The 25,799-nt window shown below is 45.5% G+C and overlaps 1 protein-coding gene across 1 annotated transcript in view; it reads right to left on the bottom strand.

Annotated features, from left to right (window-relative positions):
* Sfmbt2 (Scm like with four mbt domains 2) overlaps positions 1–25,799 on the bottom strand; it is a 194,296-nt gene that overhangs the window by 141,666 nt on the left and 26,831 nt on the right. Inside the window, 1 exon segment of the mRNA XM_032884847.1 lies at positions 25,229–25,469. Within this exon segment, the coding sequence (XP_032740738.1) occupies positions 25,229–25,469 (241 nt within the window).

Raw genomic sequence — 25,799 nt, 5'->3', positions numbered from 1 at the left:
CCAGTTTTATTTACTAGTATTATCGTGTGTGAATCGGACACGTATTGGTGAGTGGGTATCACGGTGCCCATGTCGACATCAGAGGACAGCTTTATACAGTTGGCTCTCCCCGTCTACCTGTACGTGGGCACCAGAGCTATAACTCAGGTTGCTCAGGCTTCTGTGCCAAGTACTTGGCCCACTGAGACATCTTGCCAGCCCCTAGACTCTTCCTTTACTAAGCAACCTTAGTTAGCACGGAGTAGCTCTACACTTCCTAAACATCTACAAAGGAAAATGCATCCAGGTATGTGGAGAAGTGAGGCGGTCGGCCTGAGTTGCAAATTTGGTTAGGGCGATGATATTTAACAATAAATTAGAAATGAGTCCCCCGTGGCACCTGCGTAACTTCATCCGATGACTTTTTCCTCCCAGCCTAGCCAATGCCCAAATGACTATGAACACCGCTGCCGGTTTTGAACTGGACAAAAGTAATCATGAGTTGAGTCGTGCCAGTGGTTTTATCATCGCAATTCATCTTCTCCCGAGACAGTCATTTGGCTCAACTCTACTTTGCAAACAAGCAGATTCTCCCATGGATGGTGGCTTGTTATTTTCCTCTTTGCTGTCTGCCTGGCTAAGAATGTAGAGAGATCTTTAATCGAGAATATGGCTAATAAATCCATCACGTCATCCACTGTCAGCCAAGAACAACTAACCCGCTTGGGTTTATCATGATTGACTCGCAGCTCCACCAGCAGTCACTCAGCTACACAAAGCAATAAATGATCTCCCTGCGAGCTGCGATGATTAATCACCAGCCTTCAGTTAAAGTCAATATCCCGCTCACATCATGTTGACAAAGAGAAGAATTTAGTAATAAGGAATGGCTTTGCTTTATCTGGGCCGAAGACATATAAATTACAATCAGATTATGCAGATAAAATACACGAGCTAAATCTATCTGCTGTAACTACACTTGTCACCGCACTTCTTAATGCCTCTTTTAAAAACTGGATTTATTTCCGCGCTACCGCAAGAGGACAGTCCAAGAAAAGGCAGGCACAGAGGGGCCTGCGAAGATCATTTGCAACTCATTCAAATTATTTCCTTCCACTGCAGAAATCGATAATTTTTTTAAAAAAAAAATATTCTTTTCATTTCCCTGGCCCAGAATGATTTTTTAAAAAATTACTTACAAAATCGGACCATCTTCAGGCAGGGAGCAAACAGCATCATTGCATGCGTGATGATGTAAGTCTAGTTCTGAGAGGCTGAGGCATGGCTGCTGCAACTGTCCGCCCACTCCTAGACAACCAACTGCAGGCTTGGGGAACCCGAGAGACCATCTTCTGCCTCTTTGCCAGACACAAATAAGGAAGTAAGGACCCGGGGTTGTAGAGATGGTCAAGCCCAGGGTGAAAGAGGCTAGCGAAGAAACATTGAATGGGGAACACCTAAAAGTTTTGCCTTAGATCCCACATTCTAGGCAATACGCCAGAAAGAGCCTCCCATTCAATCGTCTCTGGGGCTTCGGTTATACATCCTTCTATAAATACCCACCAATAATTATCAGATTAGCCAAGTGGAACTGCTCTGGGCCACCCAGCCTCCACTCAATAATTATTTCTTTGGCAGCTGCGACAGCCCTCAGAAAGGGTGTCTATGTATTAAAATGGTATTACTGACTCTTTCCGGATAGGAAGTTATAATACCTGAACATGGGGTTAATCATAAAACCCTAAAACTGAGATGTTAATCGCTGACCAGGTGGTGACACTACAGAACTCACTTTCACGAGGCAGAAAAGAAAAGTTGGCAGAGTTGACGATGCTCCCGCATTTGGCTACATGGAATGGCTGAAGCACATCGACATGAAGCCGTCCACCTTCCTCCTCCGAGGACAAGAGCTATACAATATGCTGAATTCGGCTCCCAAATGGACTGTGAAGCCGGTCGGCTTGAAAGGCTTGCCCTTGAAGCAGTTATTCCCCGTGCTCTGGAGCCAAGCCCACAACAGACCCATATGTCTGCGGACCATAATGAGAATGAACTGCAAAGTAACGCAAATTCACACTGTAAACTGTGCTTGGCAACTCGGGAGAAGCAAACACGGCAGATCACTAAACCAGGCAGTGGAGAGCAACCCGACCGGCTGAGAGCTCGGTGTTATCTGACAGCACCACGAGACTCGAGGCCCCTCTCTGCTCAGTTAAATGTCTAACGTCATTTCTTTTCCCGGGAAAGCATTTCTCCACAGAACTGGATAGTTTCCCTCAAATGCCTATCTCCTCATTGGTTACTTCCAAGTGAAGAAAAATAAGGAAAAGAAGTTTTCCTTTTTACCACATTTATTCATCTGATAGGTTCGTTTTTATTACTTTTGCCTGGTTTTTGGTAATGCAAAATTGGAGCTGGGGACACTCAGTCAGGAGAGTCCCCAACAGCTGAATAAAAAGCTGGCATGTGCAGCTCGCCTGGTATTGAGCGGGGTGGCCGCAGGTTAGGCACCAGAACTTGCTAGCCTGCCTGCCCAGTCAAAGCTTAAGGCAGTGAGAGACACTTAGTTAAAAATTAATACGCAAAGCACCTGGTGACAACATCTAGTGTCAAGGCCTGACCTCTTCTGCACAGGCATGTGCACCTGCACACATACACGCACACACACATACAAAAATAACAGGAAACGGAGTCGAACAACACTGAAATTAATCCAGACTGAAAAATGCAAGTCAGAACTTGTTAATAAAAGCCTGAAGTGGAATCACTGTCTCTTTAAGTTTTAGAATTGCTTCTCAAACACTCTTTATTTTCGAGAGAGGGGAGCGATGTGTCTGCACCGAGAGGCACGGCACTGATCAGCACGTAATACCGAACAGCTTCAGCCGGTTTCTATTTTCCCCAGTAGCAAAATGACGCGTCTGCCCATGACCGCTTACAGCAGAGGCATTTCCAGCAACAAGCCCGAGACTTTCATGATTGGTTACGTCAAAGCCACAGCAGTGAAGCTCCAGGCAACTATGCAAACAAAACCCAAGATCCTCTCAGGAGCCGGCATCACTCGTTCTACTCCTCAGTGAGTGCACGGTTTCTAGGACTTGGAACTCAAGCTCCCGCTTGGAGACTATCACGCAACCTTTCTTGGTGCAGCTATTCAAAAAGACAAGGACATTAAACTGCCAAGGTCACAGAACACCAAATTCCATCCATCAGTGTGTGTGCATGCCTGTACACACACACACACACACACACACACACACACACACACACACAACGAGATAGTAAGATCCACCATGGTAGCTATTCATGTGTCGATTGGCCATGGTGCCCAGACCCTTCTTCGAGCATTATTCTGGGTATATATAAGCAAGATTACGATATGAATCAGTTGAGCCAATAAGGCAGACTGTTTTTGCAATGGGGCTGGGTTCATACAGTCTGCTGTAGACAAAAGTGACTAAACCTCAAAGGTGGGCCTTCCTGTGTGAAGACTCACCCCCACCTGATGTCTGCCTTCCACCTAGAACCAGGGCTTTTTTTTTCCCCCACCTTCCAATGAAACCCAAGTATTCATCCTGGAATGGCATTATTGGATTCTCCTGATTCTCAGTTATTTTGTTTACCTGGAATTTCCACCATCAGATCTCCTGAACCTCTCTACCCTGCCACCTTCGTTCAGACCACAGATGTGGGCCGGAATCTGGACTGTACCGCATCGGCTAGGTTTTGGATGCTGTGTCAGTCAGGTGGGGGTGCCTTAGGAGGCCGTGGCTCCTTTAGCATTTGGGGCGTAACTGGCAGCAGTATGTCACTAGGGACAGGTTTCAGTCATCTGTCTTCCGGCTATACCCCCTCCTCTGCTCCCCGGTCCACCAGAATTTGAAAAACTCCACTGCATAGCCCCATCATCAGGAGTCTCTTCCCAGGGGTACACGGCTTAGAAATCACAAACCAAAACTTCTCAAAATGTGAACCAAAATAAATCTTTAGGTTGATGTTACCAAGTTTTCAGACCCAAGATACAAATGTATCTGGCGTGGCACCTGTAATCAGGAGACCATTCTTTAAAAGGCATCTCATTGTGTGTTTTCACCCTAACGGGTCTGGCTCACCAGAAAACACGGACTACAATTTATGTCCAAAATAATCCAAATCAGAAGCACCTGGCTTTCCCGTTCCTCTTCTTTAAAAAGGGTCAGTAACAGTGCCCTCCACCCGTAGGCTAAACATGAACAACGCAGACCACAGCAGAGAAGTCAGTTTAGTCTTAAAGCGCTTGCCCTGCAAGTATGAGGTTCTGAGTTTGATCTCCGGAACTCAAGTGGAAAAGCCAAGCAAAGTAGCAAGCATTTCTAATCTTTAAACCTAGGAGGGAGAGGCAGGTGCATCTGTCTGGGAACTTGACTGGCCGCCAGCCTAGCTGGGTCAGGGAGCGCCAGGCTAATGAAACCTTGTCTCAAAAACAAAGGAGGGCTGGGGATTTAGCTATGGTAGAGCCTTGAATAGGGAATTCAGGCCCTGGTTCGGGTCCCCAGCTCCAAAAAAAAAAGAACCAAAAAAAAAAAAAAACAAAGGAAATAATATCCTGAAGAATAGTATTCAAGGTTGACTCTGGCCCCACATGCACACAAACATGTCCCCAAAGGACCACGCACCCACAGAGAGAGAGAGAGAGATGTCCCGAGAGAGAGAGAGAGAGAGAGAGAGAGAACAGTGACAAACCTAACAGTGATCCCTAATAAGCAGCTGCTGTTGCTACTTAGACATTTAGGTATAGACATTCAGGTCCAGACACGTGTCTGGACAAGGAACACATAAGGAAAGCTGGAAGTATTTCCCAGTTTCTGAGAAAATGGGATGCTGAGTCTGTCCTTCTTGATCATAGCAGAAGACACACACAGAGGAACACGCTGAAAACAGATGGTAAAATGCTTCACGGGGGACAAACGCTTGACCTCCCTCAGCAAGACTTGTGTTTACACAGCGTTCTAATTAGTGAATGAGACTGTTGGATTTTTATCAGATTGGCAAGGAAAATGGTAAGGCTTCTGGCTGGGAAAGGGTAGTGACAGAAGCTCAGTAAGATAACTTTGACATGGACCAGAAGAGAGGCAAGCACAGCCAAAGGCTCCTGGGGGAAAAAAAATCAGATGTGGATAAGCACATGACACGGCCTACACCACACAACCAGGAAGCCTGGGGAAGAACTGAGCGATGGACAGGAGGCAGCCCACCATACGCTGGAGGAGGCACGCAGATGTAAGTCATGGACCGAGACTGCATTTCCCAAAGCAGAGGAGTTCAAGGCCAACACGGAGACCTAACTCATCATTAGCTCAGTGCTACCGCAATGCACGAGGACTCCTGGACGCACTCGCCCCAAGCCAGGACTTCAAGCATTGTCCGTGTTCCGTTCTTTTCTTGCAAAATACGAGTGGTGATAATGTGTTGATAACTAAATGGACCGTAAAGACAGCTAGCCGGGTGCCTGAAATCATGCCAGTTGGTGAGTTCACCTTTGCCTGCCAGAGGAGGATGTCATTTGTCAGGGTCTAGCCCACATGCCCCACCTGAAGGGTATCTGCATAATCGATTCCTCTTTAAAACATTGGTACTATTCGAGGTGCCCATGAGTATTCTAATTTTTTTTTTGAGACAGGTCTGTGTTTATGTATCTCTGGCTGTCCTGGGACTCCTTAGGTATGACCAAGCTGACCCCAAACTCACAGGAATTTCTTGATGTCAGATGGTCACATTCTAAGTAGACGGGCTTTCAAGAAACATGGCAACCCCACGGACAATCCCGCCAGCCACCCACGTACACAAGCGTGCAAGCCAACTAATTCCTCAAGCACAGTGACTTGCCTGCCTATTTGTCTCTCTAATGGTAAGTCTGTCACCTGTCATGTACCATGGAGCTCATCCCTGTGTGTGAGGTGAAGAAGTACTCTTTCCAAATCTCTGTCCTGTCACCTCCACTGTGTCCAGTCCTTACAAGCCTGAGCAGGATCCGGGTCCTCAGGTAGTAGGTTTTTTCCTCTGCCCGAGAAACTTCAGTTCCCTGCCTGCTCAGAGGGGAAGCTCACACTAATCCTGTAGCAAGGACCCTTTAGGGCGCTATAGGAAGCCCCAATGGCTTATCCCTTCTGCCTGAGAAGAAGACACAGTCGACCCAACAACACTGCCCCTATGACACTAACATGTTTACTTTAAATGAAAGCATCTCTTAATTCCAAGCCGTATCTACTATTCAACAAATTGAAAGTGAGAACTAAACACAGATCTCCTTAATCCTATAGGCAGTGACTGTATCGGTGCCAGGATTAAAAAAGCAAGCAAGTACAAACGCACTAACTGAATGCCTGACTTAGTGTACGTTTATGATTGCTCTGCTGTGTCTGGAATGACCAAGGGACTCCCATGTTTACTAACTCTCCAGTGCTAATGCAGCGTGCTCTGCCTGCTTTCCCAATATACGTGTTCAGTTACCCACGGTCCTTATCTGAAGGAGTTCCGGGTCATGTATTAGTCTGTCTACCAGAACATAAAAACTAGTCAAAACATCTGCGGGGGTGTGTGTGTAGACGTGTTTTATGTAAATTGTGTATGGGGTGCATGGGCATGTGTGGGTCCACGCTTTCATCTGCCAGAGATCAAGATCACTTGTCTTCTTCCACTGAACTCTACCTTATCTGTATGAGATAGGGTCTCTCACTGAACCTGCAGCTCACTGGTTCTGACTGGCCAGTAAGCCCCATTGCCTCCCCATGCCCCCATGCGACCCATGCGACCCCATGCTCTATGGTGGCAAAGCCAGGCAGCGGGTGGCAGGAACAGCAACTGGGTCAGTGGTTCAGAGTTCACTCCTCGAACCTCAAGCAGGCAGACCGTGAACTGGGTCTTTCAAACTCTCAACCCCAGTGGCTTAGTTCCTCCAACAAAGCCACACCCCCTATTCCCACCCAAACAGCACTAGCAACTGGGGACCATAGAGTGAGAATTTTGGTTCCTTTAAAAACCTAGAAATGTTACGGGAAGATGTTTTTGTTTCAATCCCAGGGGTGGGATATGGGGTGGCTTCAGACTGTCCACTGGTAAAGTCATGATTTCGCCAGAGGCCAGTGGTTTTGGTAAGTGTACGATGTTTGAAATTCTGGGGACTCTTGAGAGGGTATAGAAATGCTAGTGCCCTGAGAGGGGTGTGGCCGCAGCTGCTCGGCCTGCTGCTGGTTGGCGATATCCTTAAGACAGAGATCAGGATTGACCCGAAAACCTCTGCTCCCCCTAATCAACAGGAAGGAGCCTAGCGTTATCAATGCCACCTTTCCTCTCTAGCCTTTCTTCTCTCCTACGGAGTGCTGGCCGGTGCGTAGGATAAGAGTGGAGAAGGGTAGTAAACCAGGAACCCATGAAAGAGCCGAAAGTCTGGCTACAAACAAGTACTCAAATGCCTGAGACTGGGAGACATATCATTCAAACCACCAGAGGGCTCCTGCTTTAACGTTCCTAGAAAACCTTACCTAAACGGAAGGGCAGGTTCCTCCCCTGGACCTTTATTGCAATTTAGAGTGAGTTATGGAATTCGATCATTTTTTTTAAAAGCAACAAAATAGGGGCTGGAGAGATGGCTCAGAGGTTGAGGACACTGTCTGCTCTAAAAGTCTTCCCATCCACCACAGGGGTGGCTCATAACCACGTACAATGAGACCTGGCGCCCTCTTCTGGCATGCAGGCATACATGCAGGCAGAACGATGTATATCAAAGAAAGAAAGAAAGAAAGAAAGAAAGAAAGAAAGAAAGAAAGAAAGAAAGAAAGAAAGAAAGAAAGAAAGAAAGAAAGAAACCAAGCAAGCTGACAAAATAGGAAAGACGGTATCACCATGAGCATTAGGTAAGGGGTGGGGCTTGTCATCAGATAACTGAATCTCAGTAGACCTGGACACAGGGTGTCTCAGCATAGAGCTGCCCAGACCGAACATGAGAAGGCTATTTAAATAAATAAAGGATCACTGGTATAGCTATGAGAACTATCATTAAAAACAAAAATCAAACTATATCAGCTACATCATAAATGTATGGCCTTCTTGACCCTCTCAGCAGAACAGGAGTAAAAGAAAGAAAATATATATTCTTGAAGAATGACAAGGAGCTGCAAAAACGCAAGTTGCCACCACCCTACAAGTGGAAGTTGTAATCCAAGGTGAGAGCATGGATGGCACAGAGCCATGAGTCACCTGAAGAACAGAGTTTCCCCCGGAATTACAAAGCACACTGAGATAGCAATTACTCTAACGGGAGTATCTGCTGGCTGTGTTATGTGCGGGTCTGGCTATTAATGCTGCCTGGAGCCAGGAAGTCTCGCAACAAGCAGGTCCATGAGAGCACGAGGCGGGAGGGTTGGGGAGGGACACAGTCAGGGTGTTCATGCTGTTATCACTAAGTTCTCTCCCTGGAGATTAGGGTTTCTCTGGGGTTTCCCTAAGGAGCCAACTTGGACATTTGATGGTTAATCTTCCTTGTCAGCCTGGCTGGATTTAGAATCATCTAGGAGGCGTGCCTACGAGTATGTTCTTTACCTGACCTAAACCTTTAGGAAAGCAAGGAAGATAGCTTTGTGTCTGGGTAGAGTCTCGACTACCTGCTTGGGATTCACGGTTTGTTTGTCTTGCCATCTGTGGTCTATCGTTTAATAGTACAGAAAGCATAGGGATGAACCTGGCAGAGAGGAAGGGGGTGGGGAGCAGAGGGGGGGACAGACAGAGACGAGCAGGAGATGTAATAAAAGTGCTTGCAGCAAATGCATGAGGACCAGAATTCAGTCCCCAGCACCCATCGAGTAACTGGCTGGGTGTGCTGTCTCATCTGCAATCCCAGAACTCAGAAGACAAAGACCGGGGGTCTCAGAGGCAAGCAGGGGATCTGTGTTAGCCAGGATGAGCAAGCCCTGAGTTCAGTGAGAGACTCTGCCTCAATATACAACATGGAGAGTGATGGAGGAGGAAGATGCCTGGTATTGACTGACCTCTGATTTCCAAATACATACATACATGTGTGCACGTGCACTGGACACACATGTAACAGGCAGTACACACACACACACACACACACACACAGAGAGAGAGAGAGAGAGAGAGAGAGAGAGAGAGAGAGAGAGAGAGAGAGCACGAGAGGAAGCAAAGTTTGACAAGCCCAACGTGGCAAGATGAATTGCCCTCATTACTTTAATATGCTGTCATACACACAAGGCAATTTAAAACCAAGACATTTGTTTTCCTTTCCTTCCCTATCAAGCTAGATGCTTGAGCGTGCAGCTGCTGACTCTTAAAAATTAATCAATGACTGTATTTTTTTTTAAAATCTGGTGCTTCCTCGAAGGACTTTGGGTCCTTTCATGAGCTGTTTTGCAATGTCTGGGCCCATGGTATGAATGAAACGAGCTGGTGAGGTGGAGTTGCAGACGCTTGTCCCCCGCCTCAGACACACGCCCAGAGAAAAATCAGAGGGGAACGGCAACTTCAAGCCACTGGAGGAGCTTATATTTGGAAACCTTTTATCTGTACTGTTTTTTTCTTTTCTTTCCCCAAGAGACTTACTCAAGTATTTTCTCATCAAAGGAGTATGTCACCGTAGGTAGACTGTAAGATCAACAGCTATAAAGAAGTCACACTTGCTGAGCAGTGGCTGCTGTCATTTCGGGGCATTCAGTAATTCTGTTCAGAGAGAGAGAGAGAGAGAGAGAGAGAGAGAGAGAGAGAGAGAAAAAGAGAGAGAGAGAGAGAGAGAGAGAGAGAGAGGCGCAGGTCTGCCTGTTTTGCGTCAGTGTGTGGGGTCCCCTGGATCATACCGTGTAGGCAAATTCCAAAGAAGATTCTTACAACACCGATTCTATATGCGCTGCGTTTCTCTGCTATGACAAAAATAACTGATAAAGCAATTTAGGGCTGGAAGGGTTTCTTTTGGCTCACAATTCGAAGGTTCTGTCTGTCGTGGCAGAGAGGCTTGGAGCCTGGGGGTGCTGAACGCTTTGGCGTCAGGTGCCGTGACTCAGTTGCCTTTTCCTTTCCCCGTATTTTCGGTCTGGTGCCCCTTCTCGGGGCACAACAGTACCGCTCATATTTAGGTGGCTTCTACCTCACAGGCTGTGCCAGAGCTGTGCCTCCCAGGAGGGTCTAAATCCCCCTCAAGCTGACAGTGAAGAGAACCATCATAAAGGCAAATGGCGGAATTATCATACGTCAGCCGCTCCTCTTGGAGACAAAGCAGACCTGCCAGGCATCTCGCCCCTCTCCTGGGTGGATGAGTACACACCGCCCTAAGCAACAGTCGTCTGCCGAAGTTCACGAGACCTGATCTCTAGGGGCCTTCCATGTGATCTTTTTAATTAACAAAATGACGGGTTTTATTACAGGATGACTCTTAACATAAAACAAATTAGCACTCGTTCTTGGCGGGCGGGAAAGGGCCTCTTCTTTGGAATGAAAATGGCTGTCTCCCCCTTTAGAAGGAGAAGGTGAGCTCACATATCTCTAAAGCACAGCAGGACAGTGAGCGATTCGGCGTAAAACCGTCTGGAAGATGGCAGGGGTACGCAGTGAGAACACCTGGAAATTGGCCTGGGACACGGCCCTCTTCCTCCCTAAACCTAAAATACGCATTGGCATCTCTCTTAAAAGAGTCCTAAGACCCTATCCCCAGTGTTTTGTGGCTCTGCCTGTTCTGCTCCAGACACAGCTGGGAACTTCATGGTTTCAACACTGAGACTCAGGCCGCCATAATCAAATCATTGGCATGCGCCGAGACGTCATTCCTAGAAAAGAAGGAAGCTGGCTTCTATCTCATCATTTCAGTTCCTCAGTTGTATGAAAGCCCCCTCCAAACTCTGGTGAGGTTTCTCCGGGACTCTGACAACGTAAGCCTCTCAGTGGGCACGGAATAAGAAGACGCTAAGGAGTTTTCAATACTTCTGAAACTTTTTTCACACTGTGAAATTACACACTTACACACACACACACACACACACACACACACACACACACACACACACACACACACACCAGTCCCAGTTTGTATTCAATTCACACTGACTAAACATGGAATGTTCTAGATAGAAATGCCATGGTCCAAACAGCGAATGTTCCTTACACGAGCATGAATCCCACCAAAGAAACCTTAATGTCTGGGAGCTAAAGAGATGGCTCCGGGACTGGCTTCCCAACACCCACATGGTGGGCCGCAATGGTCTATACTCCAGGCCCAAGTGCTCTGAGGCTCTGGCCTCCTCCAGCGGGAGTAACATGTGCTGTAGTCATGCACATACATAAGACTACACTCGTGCACATAAAATTTAACTGCAACTAAATAAAGACATTTTTTTTAATCTTGCATAGTTTTAGAAATATTTCTAGGATCTCCAGAAGGGACAGACACAAAAGACAAATGTTAACTCATCCCTTTTAGTTCTGTGCAGCAGAAGAAAGGAAACCGAGGAAAACAGCAGCTGGGGGTCCTGCAGACTTAAGTCACCCACTCGCATGTAAATGTACTGGCCACGCGACCCCCACATGTCAGTCAGGAAGTCAGCACTCGGGATTCTAGGGGCTACTGTGCTAGCCGCAAATTACCAGGAACATAAGCGAGAAGCCCTCTGTGGAGGTTAGCGAAAGCACTTCACACTCCTTTCCCGTCCTGTTCCCACAGCAGCATCTTCTGACACCATTGGCCTACCAAGTCTTTATCATAAAGCATGTTCCTGCGCAGAAATACAAATGCCATCGGGAGAATCTAATAAATCCTGCACATGCTAAGACCCTCCCCTGTCCCCACTATTCCTCAACACATGCAATTGATTAATCATCCATACTATGTAACCGTGCGTTACATAGTATGCACAAAATATCAGAAAAAATAATTTTTGACTGCCCGTTTGCACAAGAGACTGAGAGGAAAGCTGACCAGAACAGTAATACTAAGAAGCTGTTGAGGTTTACAAACCAAAGCCTGCTTACTGTCTGCCTCTAGTTACTGACTGGAGAAGAAACAGGACTGGTCACCATGGCTCCTTCACCACGCCTACCCTGCTATGACAGACTGCATTGCCTCCTGGGCCTCTCCCTTTTCAATCAACAAACCAAAGTCAGCCCCAGTCACAACCAAGAGAAAGATCACTAGCGCAGCAGGCAATCAAGTCACTCAGGACAACGACTGGACTCCCTCCTCAGTTATGAACCCAAGACCAGATCTAGAATGTTCTTTCCTGTGTGCGGAACATTAACATAGACACGTGAGAAAGAGGAACCTAAAGCTACTGGATTTATTTACTAATTTATATTGTTATTTATTTATTCATTCATTCATTTGTTTGTTTGTTTGTTTATTTATTTATTGTTTCATTTGAGATACAAATCTGTAGCCAAGGTCGACCATTAATCGAGAGCCTCGTGCCTCATTCTCCCAGGTAATGGGATTATACGATGGGTGCGACCACCACTGTGCTTGGGGCTAAACCCACTAAATCTAAAAATAATAAATTTAAATTTAGTATTTATTCCAGGCCCACCAAAGAAAGAAAAACACAAATTTTTTTTAACTCTAAAAGAAAAATCACCCCCTTCTTCTGGTTTTAATTTTTGGTAAGTTGGGCTGAGTAGAGGTGTTGAATTAATTTCAGTTTTTGACTCATTCCACAGTTTTTCAGAAGAGGCATTTAACTTCCACTAGGGGGGTGTTTTTTTTTTTTTTTAAATCAGTGTTTGGCTCCAGTTCTTAAAAACCATCTTGAAAATAAATAAAAAGCCCCCCTTTAAGTCGCCATGACTTCTCAATGATTGCACACACACATGTGCAGAATTATCTATGAGAGACACATGCTAAAATATTTACAGATGAACTGATACGATGTCTAGGATTTGCTTTTAAGCAGTAAGGGCCAGGGAAAGTGGGTGGCGCGTTGATTAAACAAAAGATTGGCTTTGAACAGATTCGTGGTTAGCCTTGAGGGATGAACAGAAGAGGTTTTGCGTGTACTTAAATTTCCCACAGTAAAGAAAGTTTTCGAAGCAGAATTAGAGAGGCATTCTGCCACTCATTATGAAAAAGGAAAGCTAAAAGCCACAGCGAGAAACCGTGATGCATACAGTTTCGCAGAGCATGCCAAGGGAAAGTCGAGAAGTCGAAGACAGTTCATTGACTCATTAAAAAATAATGTATCGTGTGTTCGCAGTGAGCGCCCCAAGGTCCTCAAACGCAAGCCTCAATAACAACAAACGGATTCTAGTCTAGAGAACCCCAATATCTGTATGACAAGTCAGCTGGTGGGTGTGACATGAGTCAGTTTACATAGTAGCCACCACAGCCTATTAGGCGTGTGCAAGTGCTTGTCTCGGTTAGTTTAACTCAGGGAGTGAACAGGAAGAGAAACAAACCATCCACAAGTGAACGAGACCGAAAGCCATAGTGCTGAGTCATCCGGGAACAACTCTCACAGTTACCAAGAAATACTTATCTAAATTGCGTTTTTAAATCTAGTCATTAACATCTCCACTGCTTTTGTCTTTACCAAAAACTGTCCTGAAATATCTGCTGAAATGAGCCAAAAGCTTAAGCCACTCTGGTGCTAAATTAAAAGAAAAACAATTTTACTAAACCATTAGTTTTACTAAACCATGGAAACATCCAAGGAATTCTATTAATATCTTAGTGAGGGGGGGTAATGAGGAAAAAGAGATGTTTGTGTCAAGACGCCACCAGAAAATAAAGAAGGGCACATGAGAACCTGCATCAACACATCTGGTACAAGCAAATACGCTCAGACATCATCATTCAGACAACGTGCACAGCGGAGTTGATAACAACACCAATAGGTGGGTAGGTGAGTGGGTGGGTGGGTGGATGGATGGATGGAAGGATGGATGCATGCATACATACATACATACATACATACATACATACATACATACATACATAGATGGATGATGAATGGATCAATCGATCGATAGATAGATAGATAGATAGATAGATAGATAGATAGATAGATAAGAATATTCCATTATCTTACAAAAGGTCAACTGTTCATCCAGAGATAGTAAATTCAAAATACCTTCCTTAGTCAGTCCCTTCAAGATCATTCTCGGTTCTCTAAGTGGACTATCACCTCCTACGGAAATTAGATCACGAACTAATCAATTTGTACATCCTTGATTCCACACAAGGTCTACAACTTCTGAACACACAGAGGGTCACATGCACTGCGGTAAGCAACCACACAGAGAAATGGTGTCCCTTTCCCCAAGCTACCAGAAGACGCCATCACAGTCTTACAGAATCAGCTCTCGCTTACGCTGATTCATCCTTTGTCCTAGTTTGCCTCTCTGTTGCAGTGATCGAACACTGGCCAAAAGCAACTTGGGGGAAGAAAGTTGAGAGCTCCAGGTAGAAATCCAGGTAGAGAATGGAACAGAGACCATGGATGAGACCAGGAAATATTAAGTCTGAACTAAACATAACTGTACTTGACATGAAAAGACTTGTGCCAGCTGTCTAATCGGAGTTTTAATTGATGTTAATTTACTGGCGAGTTACTTATATTAACACAGCCCCTGCATTATCCTTCACAGAAACCCACCCGGGAAGGGCACATTAACACACACACAACAGAACGGACCATTAGCAATACTTACAAACCTAATGGTCCACGGACATTAGAGACTTAACTCGGTTTGGATGGACTAACAAATTTCACATCCGACGTGCGGATGGAGACCGTGAAAGGAACTTTGCTTTCTTCTCACAAAACATATGTGAGTAAATATTGTTGCAAGTAACACTACGAAAGCTTCCTTCACCTAGCCTGGGTCTCGACAGGACCAGCAGCTAAAAATCAAAACTCAGAAAAAAAAAATTAAAATCAAAAGGCATTTTTAGCTTTACTGCAAACCTTTATGATGGCCCATGCCTGTGGTCCCACCACTTGAAAGGTGGGTGAAATAAAAAATGACTTCCTGTTTCATTTCAAGGCTAGTCTGTCGAAGGAAAGGCAAGAGACAGAGACAGAGAGATGGAGTAGGGAGAAAGAAGAGAGGGGAAGAGGGAGGAGGAAGAGAGAAATGGAGAGAGAGGAGAGACAGAGAGAGGGATAGTAGGGGGAAAGGAAGGGAAGGAGGGGAGAGAGGGGAGAGAGGGGAAGGGGAGGGTTTGTCATCACCTGTGGTGATTTTCGATGAGCCTCATTTGTTTGTGCGTGAGGGTGGTGGGGAAGTGTGCAGACACTGAAACTTCTCTGCACTTTGTGAGGGCCTCAAAAGAGATTCAGCACAAGCCTGTCCGAGAGGCAGGCTGAACGCATGCTAATGAGATGACACAACTATTCATTGTGGAAAAAACTTAATGACAGATTGTGTGAGTGGCTCTCCACGTCTGATAATCCACGTTTGGTGCTGAGGGAGTCCGTTCCAAGCCATTATACAAATATGTCATTACGAGCTCTCTGAATCTTTACATTGTTTAATCAACTACGTTCAACAGCAACTCTGCCCCTCGATAAGAAACAATTAAACAAATAAATACAAAACTCCTCAAAACCAATTTTTTCTTCACTTCCTCTGCCTTCCTCTGATGAAATTTCTTTACGGACATCAGCTTACAGGCTCACTGCAAACCACATAAACGTTTCAAAGGACAACTGGGCCTTGTTTTGTGTAACTATTCAATTCTAAAAGCTGTTGGATATAAACGAAAGGAAATTTGTGCTACTCTCGGGATGACATGCGTATTCTTTTAAACATTAGCCTTTTAAAGGGAAAGGCGACCCTCCAATGCCGGGCTCTTGGAACTAGCCTCTAGCATACTCAAATTATCAATAACCTTGGACACGAGGCATGGTTTACTAAAGTTTTGTTTCTAAGAGAGGATCTCAGGAGATGACTGAAGCTGGCCTTGAACTCACAGTCCTGTGTGAGCTCCTGGGTGCTGGAATTTCAGGCATGCAAGAACACACCAAACTCCTAAGGGACTGTTAAGTTTGGAATTGTAAGAACCACAGCCTCATCAAGATAAAAGACACTGAAGTATGGTGAGCAGCCTCACCTATGGTTGCCATCTATCATGTCTCTGACCTCCATTCTGCCCTGACTCTGAAATCTCAAGTCCGGTTTTAACTCCCCTCACACGAAACCACAGCAGAGAGAATCTCAGGCCCCTTCCTTGGCTCCAGAGGTCATAAATGTGAAAATAAAAAACTATCTAGTCATCAAAAGCTGTCCAGCCCCAATACTGCAGAGACGACCTACAGGTAGTGGAGCCTACCTGAAGGAAGTCAGCCATTGAGGATAGATTCTTGGGAGTATATAATCCTTGGTCCCTTCCTGTCTTGGCCTATGCTTCCTGGCTGCCATAAATCAAATAGACTTTCACATCACACATTCCCCTGCCCAACTGCACCAGATGAAAGGAGCCCTCTGTAACTATGAGGCAAGATAACCTTTAAAAATAATCTCCTTTAAGCTGTTTCCATCTTGAACTTGCTTACAGCTACGCAAAAGCAATTAGCATACCAGCATCATGACCAGGATCTTGTCTGTTCTGGTCAACCTAAAGCCTCAGACTCAAATATGGATGGACCATGGATTCTCCATCTGGAGGCAACACTAACCCACAGTGTTATTAGCAGGCTATCCGTTACTATGGCAAGGGCCACTCTGTGTGCTTGAATGTTACATCCACTAAGCCCATCCGTCCCAACCTGGCTGACAGCTGTCATTCATTTCTGATACAAGTAAGTGTGACTTGTTAGTCCTCCCTGGTTCTCATGGGCAAGTGTCAGCATCAGCCAGATCTCAGAACCAAACATGATTACTATTATAAACTCAGTCTGTCTCTGTCTCTGTCTCTCTCTGTCTCTGTCTCTCTCTGTCTCTGTCTCTCTCTGTCTCTGTCTCTCTCTCTCTCTCTCTCTCTCTCTCTCTCTCTCTCTCTCTCTCTCTCTGTCTCTCTCTCTCTCTCTGTCTCTCTCTCTCTCTCTCTCTCTGAGGTTGGGGGATAGCAAGATTACAAAGCTATCTCCAGGATGGTTCAGTGGGTAAAGTGCTTTCCTTGTAAGCATGAGAAACTGTGCCAATCCCCGGAACCCACATAAAATATCCAGGAGCGGTGGCACACGATGGTTATCCTTACATGAAGGAGGCACACAAATATGGATTGCTGTGCTTTCTGGACAGTACACACACTCTAACCAGCAAGTTCCAGGCCAAAAAAAGAGACTCTGTCTAAAAGTAAGCTGGACAATGTTCCTGAGGAATGTGACTTGGGACTGTCTCCTGGCTGCCCCTGTACACACCCTCACACCCATCCACGCCCACAAACAACGAAGCTCTCCAATGTACTCTACCTTGACATCAGTATTAGCTAGTATGGGGTTTCGTTGTTGGTGTAGCTCAAAGCTTTATCCTGTATCTGCAGAAGAACTCCTGGGCTCTAACTCTGTGAAGGTCTTATAAGAAATTAAAAGTGAATAAAGCACCACCCTCAAGCAGGGCGAGGAACGGGAACCACACATTTCTTACGGTCTCTTATACTCTCAACACCGCTCTGAAGAATCTACGCAAACCAAATTTAATACACAAAATGATCAACAGGGCACTGTCTCCAGCCCAGTCTATGCCTGGGAGGCTGAAGATCAGACGTTTATACGATGTACATAATCCCAGCACTAAGGGGAACCCCAAACAGCTACTAGTAGCCATGAGAATTTCTGCAAGATCTTTGTGTTAGCTCGAGTTTTCCTATTAGCAAAGAGCTGGGGGGGGGGGACAGGGGGAGGGGCACGCATACCTACGTACACATAACACCACAGAAATAAAAGAGGGAGGAAAAGAGGCGGGGAGGGAGGGAGAGTGCAAGCTATCCTAGCTATGACACATAGAGTTGGCAAAGTGTCAAGGAGGGCTAACTCTAACTATGAGTCAAGTCCAGATATTGTACTGATAGGCCAGCCCCGTTCAGATGAGTCACAAAACAAGTATGTAGTCAATTCACAGACAATTGCATCTACATTCCAAACAATATACTGGCCTTGCTTTGCTTTCATTTCAGCAAAGTCATTATCTACCTAAAACTCGAGATTTTGATATATGCTGTATTCACAGAAATCTGTATCATATTAATATATTTCATATTAATATATTTCATTGCAAACTACAGGAACAAAGTTCTAAAGAGTTATCTTGATCTGTTTCGATAGATACGTGATGGAGGGAGGGGGTCCTAAGTAGCCGTGGATGACCTGGAACTGATCCTCCTGCATCTGTGTCGTGAATTCTGGGATTGCTATGCCCAGTTTTATACCGTACTTGGACGGAAAGCCAGGATGTCATGGATCCAAGCACTTTAACAGCCCTGCATTCTTTAAATCTATTTCCCCTCTAAAAGCTACTACACGAAATATTCTACTGTTTTAACATTGGAGTCTACCTACTAAAACATATAAATCTGAGTTTCGATTTATGAAATATCCAAAATCCAAAATAGTTAAACCAAGTTATATAATTTATCTATTGTTTCCAGAAATATTAGCTAAATATGCTCATAAAAATAAAACTATCCATCAATGAGTCCATTCTATCAATGAGTCCGTGTCTATCCACTGCTCACATTTTTTTTAAAAAAGAAAAATCAATACTGTCGTTCACCCATACTATTTCTGGAGTTACACATGTGACAGTAACATGAATTGGTAGGATGTAAGACAAATTCCAGTTTAGTTCTCAGTAAGGTAAAAAATGTTTGCCAGGTAATACATACAACTGTCGCCAACTCTTTCATCAGTAACGAGGAAGGGTAGCTGGGATCAAAAGTAGAACAAAAATAATAATAATAATATTAATTATTATTATTATTATTATTATTATTATTATTATTATAAACAGTGCTTGGTATTTTTCCAACTCAGTGCTTATGCCAAGTGATGCTGTCCTGAGCAGATCCACCATGGTCATGCTGTCTTGGAGAAGTCATTTGACCATTAGTTTTTCTTTTGCTCCAACAACATCAGCATCACGGGACCCAGACTAAGAACTCTAAGCAGACTGCTTCCCTCACACGGTGATGTGCATTGATGTCTATATGCAGATGAGGCTAGGCACAAGATAAGGCAAGGTCTGCGATTGGGGACAGAGTTTTTGAAAGGCAGGGGAGAGGGAGAGAGAAAAGAGGAAAAGACTGAGAAGGGGGCGACGGAGGAAGAGGAGGTAGAAGGGAAATGGAGCAGCAGCGCATGCATCGCCTGGAGAAACTGCAAGTTATAAGAAATCTCTTAGCTGGGGCACAGAGCAGTGCAGCGCTGGATCTCCCCCATCTAAGCGTGCAGCTTGGACTCATATTAACTGAGTTCTGTTTTCATTACGGGGGCATATTTGGGTTGGAGTGTATACTGCAACATGGTGAGCCTTGCTGAATCAGTAGAAGACACAAGCAGAACTGTAAAAGAAGGAATTTCCCGGAAAAGGCTTTAGGGTTACTCCTACGACATCAGTCTTCCCACCTGTGCAGCAAGGGCTGTACACATGTGCACACAAGCACACAAATGGAATAAGAAACAAAACTAAACTAAAAGCGAACAGTCTCATAGAACTTCGAAATTTTCCTTTTCACAGTCACGGCTAAACAGTGTCTGTGGACAGGTGAGTCCTGGTGTCCCTCATGGCAGCAACGATTACGTTACAATGTACTAGAGTCCTCCCCGCCCTGGAGAACTTGGCAGATCTCCCCACGTAACATAAGGCGGTCTTCACACTTTCTCCTCACGCTTCATGAATAAACATTCCTTCATTCAAATAAGTTATATATATTAACTAACTCTGGTAATGGTGATTCCACTTTGAAATGGTAAATACAGTCATTCTGGCGAGCCCGCAGGCGTTTGCAATTCAAATTACAGAAAATTTTAATAATGGCGAAAATAAAAACTAGTGGCAGGCTCCTGAGGCACTGTAATTCCAACACTCGTATTGCAGCAGCCGGATGCACACATAAATACTTGCCTGCTTAGAAGTCAGGGGCTTTTACTGTCCTGCGCCTTCCCAAATAGTCACCTGCAATCTCACAGGAGAGCATCCCTCAAAGAACTCAACAGGCATCACTCAGAGCATCGGAGCGGCGAAGCTCCCAGGCCCCTGACATTAAGAGGCGATGCTGCTACTTCTGAATCCATAACAATGAAAACAGTCATTGGATTAAATGATTTCCGTACATTATCACCATAAACAATAATAATTTGGCAGTTGCCCTCTGCAAGCGTGGTGCACACTTATGAATAAATCAGGCCTTATTGATTTACTAAGCCAAAAAACGCTATCCGTTTTGCTCTCCTAATAGGAGCTCTAATCCCTGGCTGCACTTAGCGAGGCTTTAATGTAGTGCGTCTCGTAATACTTTTAATATGAAAGATTAGCGCTGGTTAGCCCTGGAGCAGGAATATTTGCACTCTCAACGGCCAATTGGCCACTGAACTCAGTTGTCTCTGAATATGTCCTTGTTAATGGCACTCTCTGACTGACGATGGGAATCGCACCATAATGACGTGAACTGGGGAACGGGGCTGTACACGCTTCCCCCCCACACACATACATTTAACATATTTATGACAACCTACGTGAATTCAAAGATAAGAGTTAGAACAGTGAGGCAGGAAAAGGTAGTACTACAACTAGGTCTTTGTGCCCCGTCAAACTGGCATCTAAAATAATAAAACCTGGGTCCGGGGATGGAGTTCGATTGGTACAGAGCTCGATCAGCCTGCCAAACACCCTGGCTCCAGTCACCAGCACCTCATAAAAACCCTGGGTCAAGCAATCGACCAATCAAATTGCTCCTTTTCCAATGAAGTGCCCGCAAAGGCAAGACGACAACCTCAGATAATCCAAAGATCTTGAACTCAGCCACTTCAGCCTGACGGACGACCCCCAAAGAAGAGCAGGCTAAAGCTCACATACTCCAAGCTGTCAATGACCATGGGTTCCCTGATCACTCAGTGGGAGACTGGAACGTCTTAGCTATCTAGACTGAAAGGGGAACTATCCTCTAATTGAAGGGACATTCAACCCAAGTACTACAGTCATGTTCCATCCTAGATGTGGCTAGTTTCTAACTGTTAACTTGCCACGACCTAAGAGAGCCTCCCGTGAGAAATTGTCTAGATCAGGTCGGTCTGAGACCGTGTCTTTGGTAAACTATCATGATGTTAATTGAGGTAGGAAGACCCAAGTATCAGAAGCAAGCAGGGACGCAGTAACTCTCATGGCCCTTGACTATGACAGATCCTGGATTTGTGGGAACATTGGAAGCAGGCAAAGACGCTACTCTCTCTCGCTACTCTTGTGTATGGATTTTTCAAGTTCCTGCCTTGACTTCCCCATCATGACGTACTGTAGCTTGGAACTGCGGGCCAAATAAACCCATTCTTCTCTAAGCTGCTTCCGTTAGGATATTTCATCACAGCAGCAAAAATAAAACTAGAGGACGTGCCACTGTCCGACAGGGGCACAGACACCGGTTCCCCTTGCTTTTCGGAGATCCCTAGGCTGACATGCATGGACCCTACTTCTAATTGGAATCACAAACACAGGAAGGTTGGGCCAGTTAACTCCCTGAGATTACATTATAGAAGCCCTCAAGTCAAAGACGGGACTGCAGGAGAGGGTGGAGGGGACTCGCCTACAGGACAAAGTCAATGGCGGAACTCAGATCTCTATTCTGACGGCAGTGTCCCTTACTTGATTTTGATTCCTGGGATTTGTAAGAAGCCTCGGCTGGGCTGGAGTAATAGCTTGGTCAGTAAAGTTCTTGCTTTGCAGGCTTAACAACATAAGCCAGATCTCCAGAAGCTGGGCTGACCGCATTAGCTTGGAATCCCAGTACTGGAAGGGCAGGGCTCCTTGGTCAGCCATTCCAGCCAAATTGGAGAGTTCAAGGGTAATTAGAGACCCTGCCTGATTAAAACAACAACAGCAACAACAAAACAGACAGACCTAAGGAAAGACACACACACACACACACACACACACACACACACACACACACACCCCTCCCATCACCATGGAGCCTCTCAGACAGAAACATTAGGGTCATACATTGCTATTTCATATTTTTCAGTGCCTTTTAAATTCAACCACAACAAAGATAAAGATCACCCGGGCACAGTTGCAGTATTTATAGCATTAACTCACTAAGAAAACCATACAACAACGACGACAAAAAAAAAAAAAATCCCCATTCAAAACACAGATCCCTGTAGTCCCTGCAGAGCAACCATTGCCTCTGGTTATGAAGCAATAATTATCCCTCCCCACAGAAATCAATAAAAGCTCTTGCCCCATGAACCTGCTATTTCCCGACTTTGTTCTCTGAACTAAAGATTTCCAAGTCGTATTGATTACATAGTAAATTTTTTTTTTAAGTTCTTTACAAGACAGCGCTGAGGAAATCCTCAAGCTAACATCACCGCTGTTGTTTGAAAAGACTTCTCATCTTTCCCGTCACATTAATGACTGCCCTTTTTCTAGGGTTTTCTCGTTTTTCATTTTCATCTTGTCATTTTAAGGGTGTCTTTGTCTTGGTTAATAGCACAGAGTCCGCAGGATACAAATTTGATGGTGTTTCTGAGAGTTTGACAACTGCCATATTTTTCTTCCAAGCGATGGGGGGCGGGAGCTGATGATCGGACTGTGCCTTCTCTCTCAGGGGACAGCTGGGGCCATCCCAAGTGCACCTAGGAGCTCTTAGGGTACTAACATCATCGGAACTCCAGTGCTCTGTACAAAGAGTCACACAGCAGCTGTTTTAAAGTGCTAGCTGGGGAGTTGGGGAAAATGCCCCAGTGGGTAAAGGTGCCTTCTGCCAAAACAGGGACCCACCTAAGAGAGAACAGACTGCTGTATGCTGACCTCTGACCTATGCACACACATGCATGTGTGCACATACACACACACACACACACACACACACACACACATACACACACATACATACACATAAAATTTCTAAGTGTAAATCTTTAAAAGAAGATTGGAAGTTATAGACGGTAAGAATGGGGAACAATTTAGGGGTGATAAAAAAAAAGCCACCCAGACCCTGATAGTGACAATGTCTGCACAACCTTGTGGATAAGATTAAAGTCATCAAACTTAGACAGATGACTTTTTATAATACATGAATTATGTTTAAAATTATACAGGGCTCCAGGCAGAGCTCAGTAGTGCAGAGTTTGCTCAGTATTCTCAAAGTCTTTGCAACATTAATTCATTAATAAATTACATTACATTAAACACACTGGTCCTATTGATGTGGACGCCACTATGGTCCCGATGGCCTTGTTTGTGAGCACAGATCAGTTCTGACCTCAGAGACGAGTGGGAGAAGAGGAGGAGGAGGAAGGAGGCAAGTTGATCCAGGCAGGATCGAAGAGACACAAAGATCTAAAAGGATGCCCTCTCTCTCTTTCTTCTGAGACAATGAGGGGTCATGATGTCAGCTAAGGCCCAGGCAACCGGTTCAACCCTGACAAATGTCACACAAAGGCGACTCCCGAGCTTAGGCCAATTTTATGACCCCTTTTTAGCAAGTCATCAATTATGCATAACAAAAGGAGGAAATAAAAGCCGCAGACCATACTCCACAAGCAGAAATATTATACCAGAGGCTTGTGGGAGGAGCTAAAGGAAGGAGAGAAGAGGGGAAAGAGGAAGAGAAAGGAGCAGGAGGAAGAGAGACAGGAAGAAGGACTGGGAGAGGGAAAAAGAGAGAGTGAGGAGAGAGAGGGAGAGAGGGGGGAGGGAGAGGGAGAAGGAAACAGATTGCACTGAAGGAAGGGCACACGGCTGGGTACAGAGACCACGGAACACCCTTGGGAGACGGTAGCAAAGCTGACAGGTAGCACTGATGCCGTCATCACACAGCAAGACCAGAGTCAAACACTTGGTTGAATTCAGTTCTAACAGACCCTAGGAGCTTCTCCAGTGCCTTCGTCCCCAGCAGGAGACCTCAACTGCAGCACTTCAGGAAGGGCAAGCCTGATACTACTTAACTGTAAAGACGCCCTGTGCCTTGGAGGAAGGTCGGGGTGTCTCTGGTCTGCTCTGTGTTGGTAGCCTCTCTCTCTTCTGTCAGGCACAAAAGTACTCCCAGACATTGCCAGATGTCTGGGGGGGGTGCAGGGAGACCCTCATTGTTTTGTGGCAACTTAAACTGATCTCATGTCTATAAGAGGGTGGTCCACTGCTTTAAGTGATGTCAGTTCTCATTGGTTTGGCTTTCTCCTTGTTTCACAACCCCCGTATCCCCACAACAAGAAAGACCAAAAACTAAGTTCGGGACTGGGGGTGCGGCTCACTCTGTAGAGTGTGCTGGGGCATGCCAGAGCCCCGGGTTCAGTCTGCAGCACTGCATAATAGGGGGTGTGGTGGGAGGCGTCTGCAATCCCAGCACTGAGGAAGTAGAGGCAGGAGGATCAGGGGCTCAGAGATAACAGTCGGCTCTCACAAGACCTTGTCATCAGCAAGGGAGGGGAAGAGGAAGGAAAGCAAACAAGCAAACTTGGGAGAGAAGGCTGTGTAGGAGGGCCGGAGAAGAGGCGCTGTGGTTAGGGGCGTGTGCTGCTCTAGTAAAGGACCTAAGTTCAGTTCCCGGCACCCATGTCAGATGGCTCAGAACCCAAACAGCTGTAACTCCAGATCCAGTGACCTCTCCTGGGCTCCTGAGCTCACAGGGCTCAGCTATACACAGCAGCACACATATATCCATAGTTAAAAACAAATTAACTTAAAAAAAAGTCTGTTCAAAATGTCAATTCTCTAAAACGACGGAAGAGTAAAAGCAACACATCTAATCCCCAAAGAGGAAATTCTCTCCTCTTTCTCCTCTCCCTCTCCCTCCCTCCCCCTGCCTCTCTTCCCCTCTCTCCCTCTCCCTCTGACATCCAGCCGAGCTTCCTCTCCTACTATCCAAAGACAACCTCCAAACTGGCCTTGAACACTTTTTCTACCTGGTCGACCAAACTGACTGAAGATCAATATCATTTTTGATAAACAAAACTCCACCCACCCCCTCTAGATAAGTAAGCCCCAGACGCCTTAAATAACTAAGAAACCTTTGCACTAAACCCACTCGGGGTTTTATAGAAGGGTCCTTCTGTCCCTGCGGTAAGGATCAAGCATCTCAAAGAACAACCTCTTGGACATCAAAGCCTTGGGCATGCAAGCTCACCATCCGGGGGCCTCAACACCTTCTTGTTCTGAGTACACCACCCCACAGGGTGCAGATCCGCTATGAGGACATCACACCAGAAGTCAGCCTTTCGGTCCTCCCCATAACCACAGTAACGCAGGAGCAGCAGCTGTCCACAGGTGGTGATGATCGTGGCCACCCAGTAAGTGTCTGGATGGTTCTTGTTGGCCACCTCCAACTTCATTCCTGGCTGGAAGCTACTCTGAATGCTGATCTCCACCTTGAGACACCAGAAACACAGGAAAAACCATGATTAGACGAGTCATGAGCCTCAGAACTTAAGCCCAAAGCACTTTCAAATGTAATCCCTGCTGCCTTAAAGGAGGCATATACAGAAGACAAATACGACATGAGCCTCTAAGGGGAGGCTAAACACTCTGGAAGCCACACTCGAAAGGTGAGAGGAATTTGATGACAAGTTTTACTTCACCCACTGAATTCAACAGTTTGAAACTAATATTATGAAAACTAATATTATGAAGGAACGGGGACACACTTGTAATGCCAGCACCCTAGAGGCCAACACAGAAATCCTACATATTTAGGTCAA

Source organism: Rattus rattus, chromosome 14 (assembly GCF_011064425.1).
Source record: "Rattus rattus isolate New Zealand chromosome 14, Rrattus_CSIRO_v1, whole genome shotgun sequence".
NCBI classification, from domain to species: Eukaryota; Metazoa; Chordata; class Mammalia; order Rodentia; family Muridae; genus Rattus; species Rattus rattus.
The sequence above is the reverse complement of the archived record's forward strand: the minus strand, read 5'-3'. Positions and strand labels throughout refer to the sequence as shown.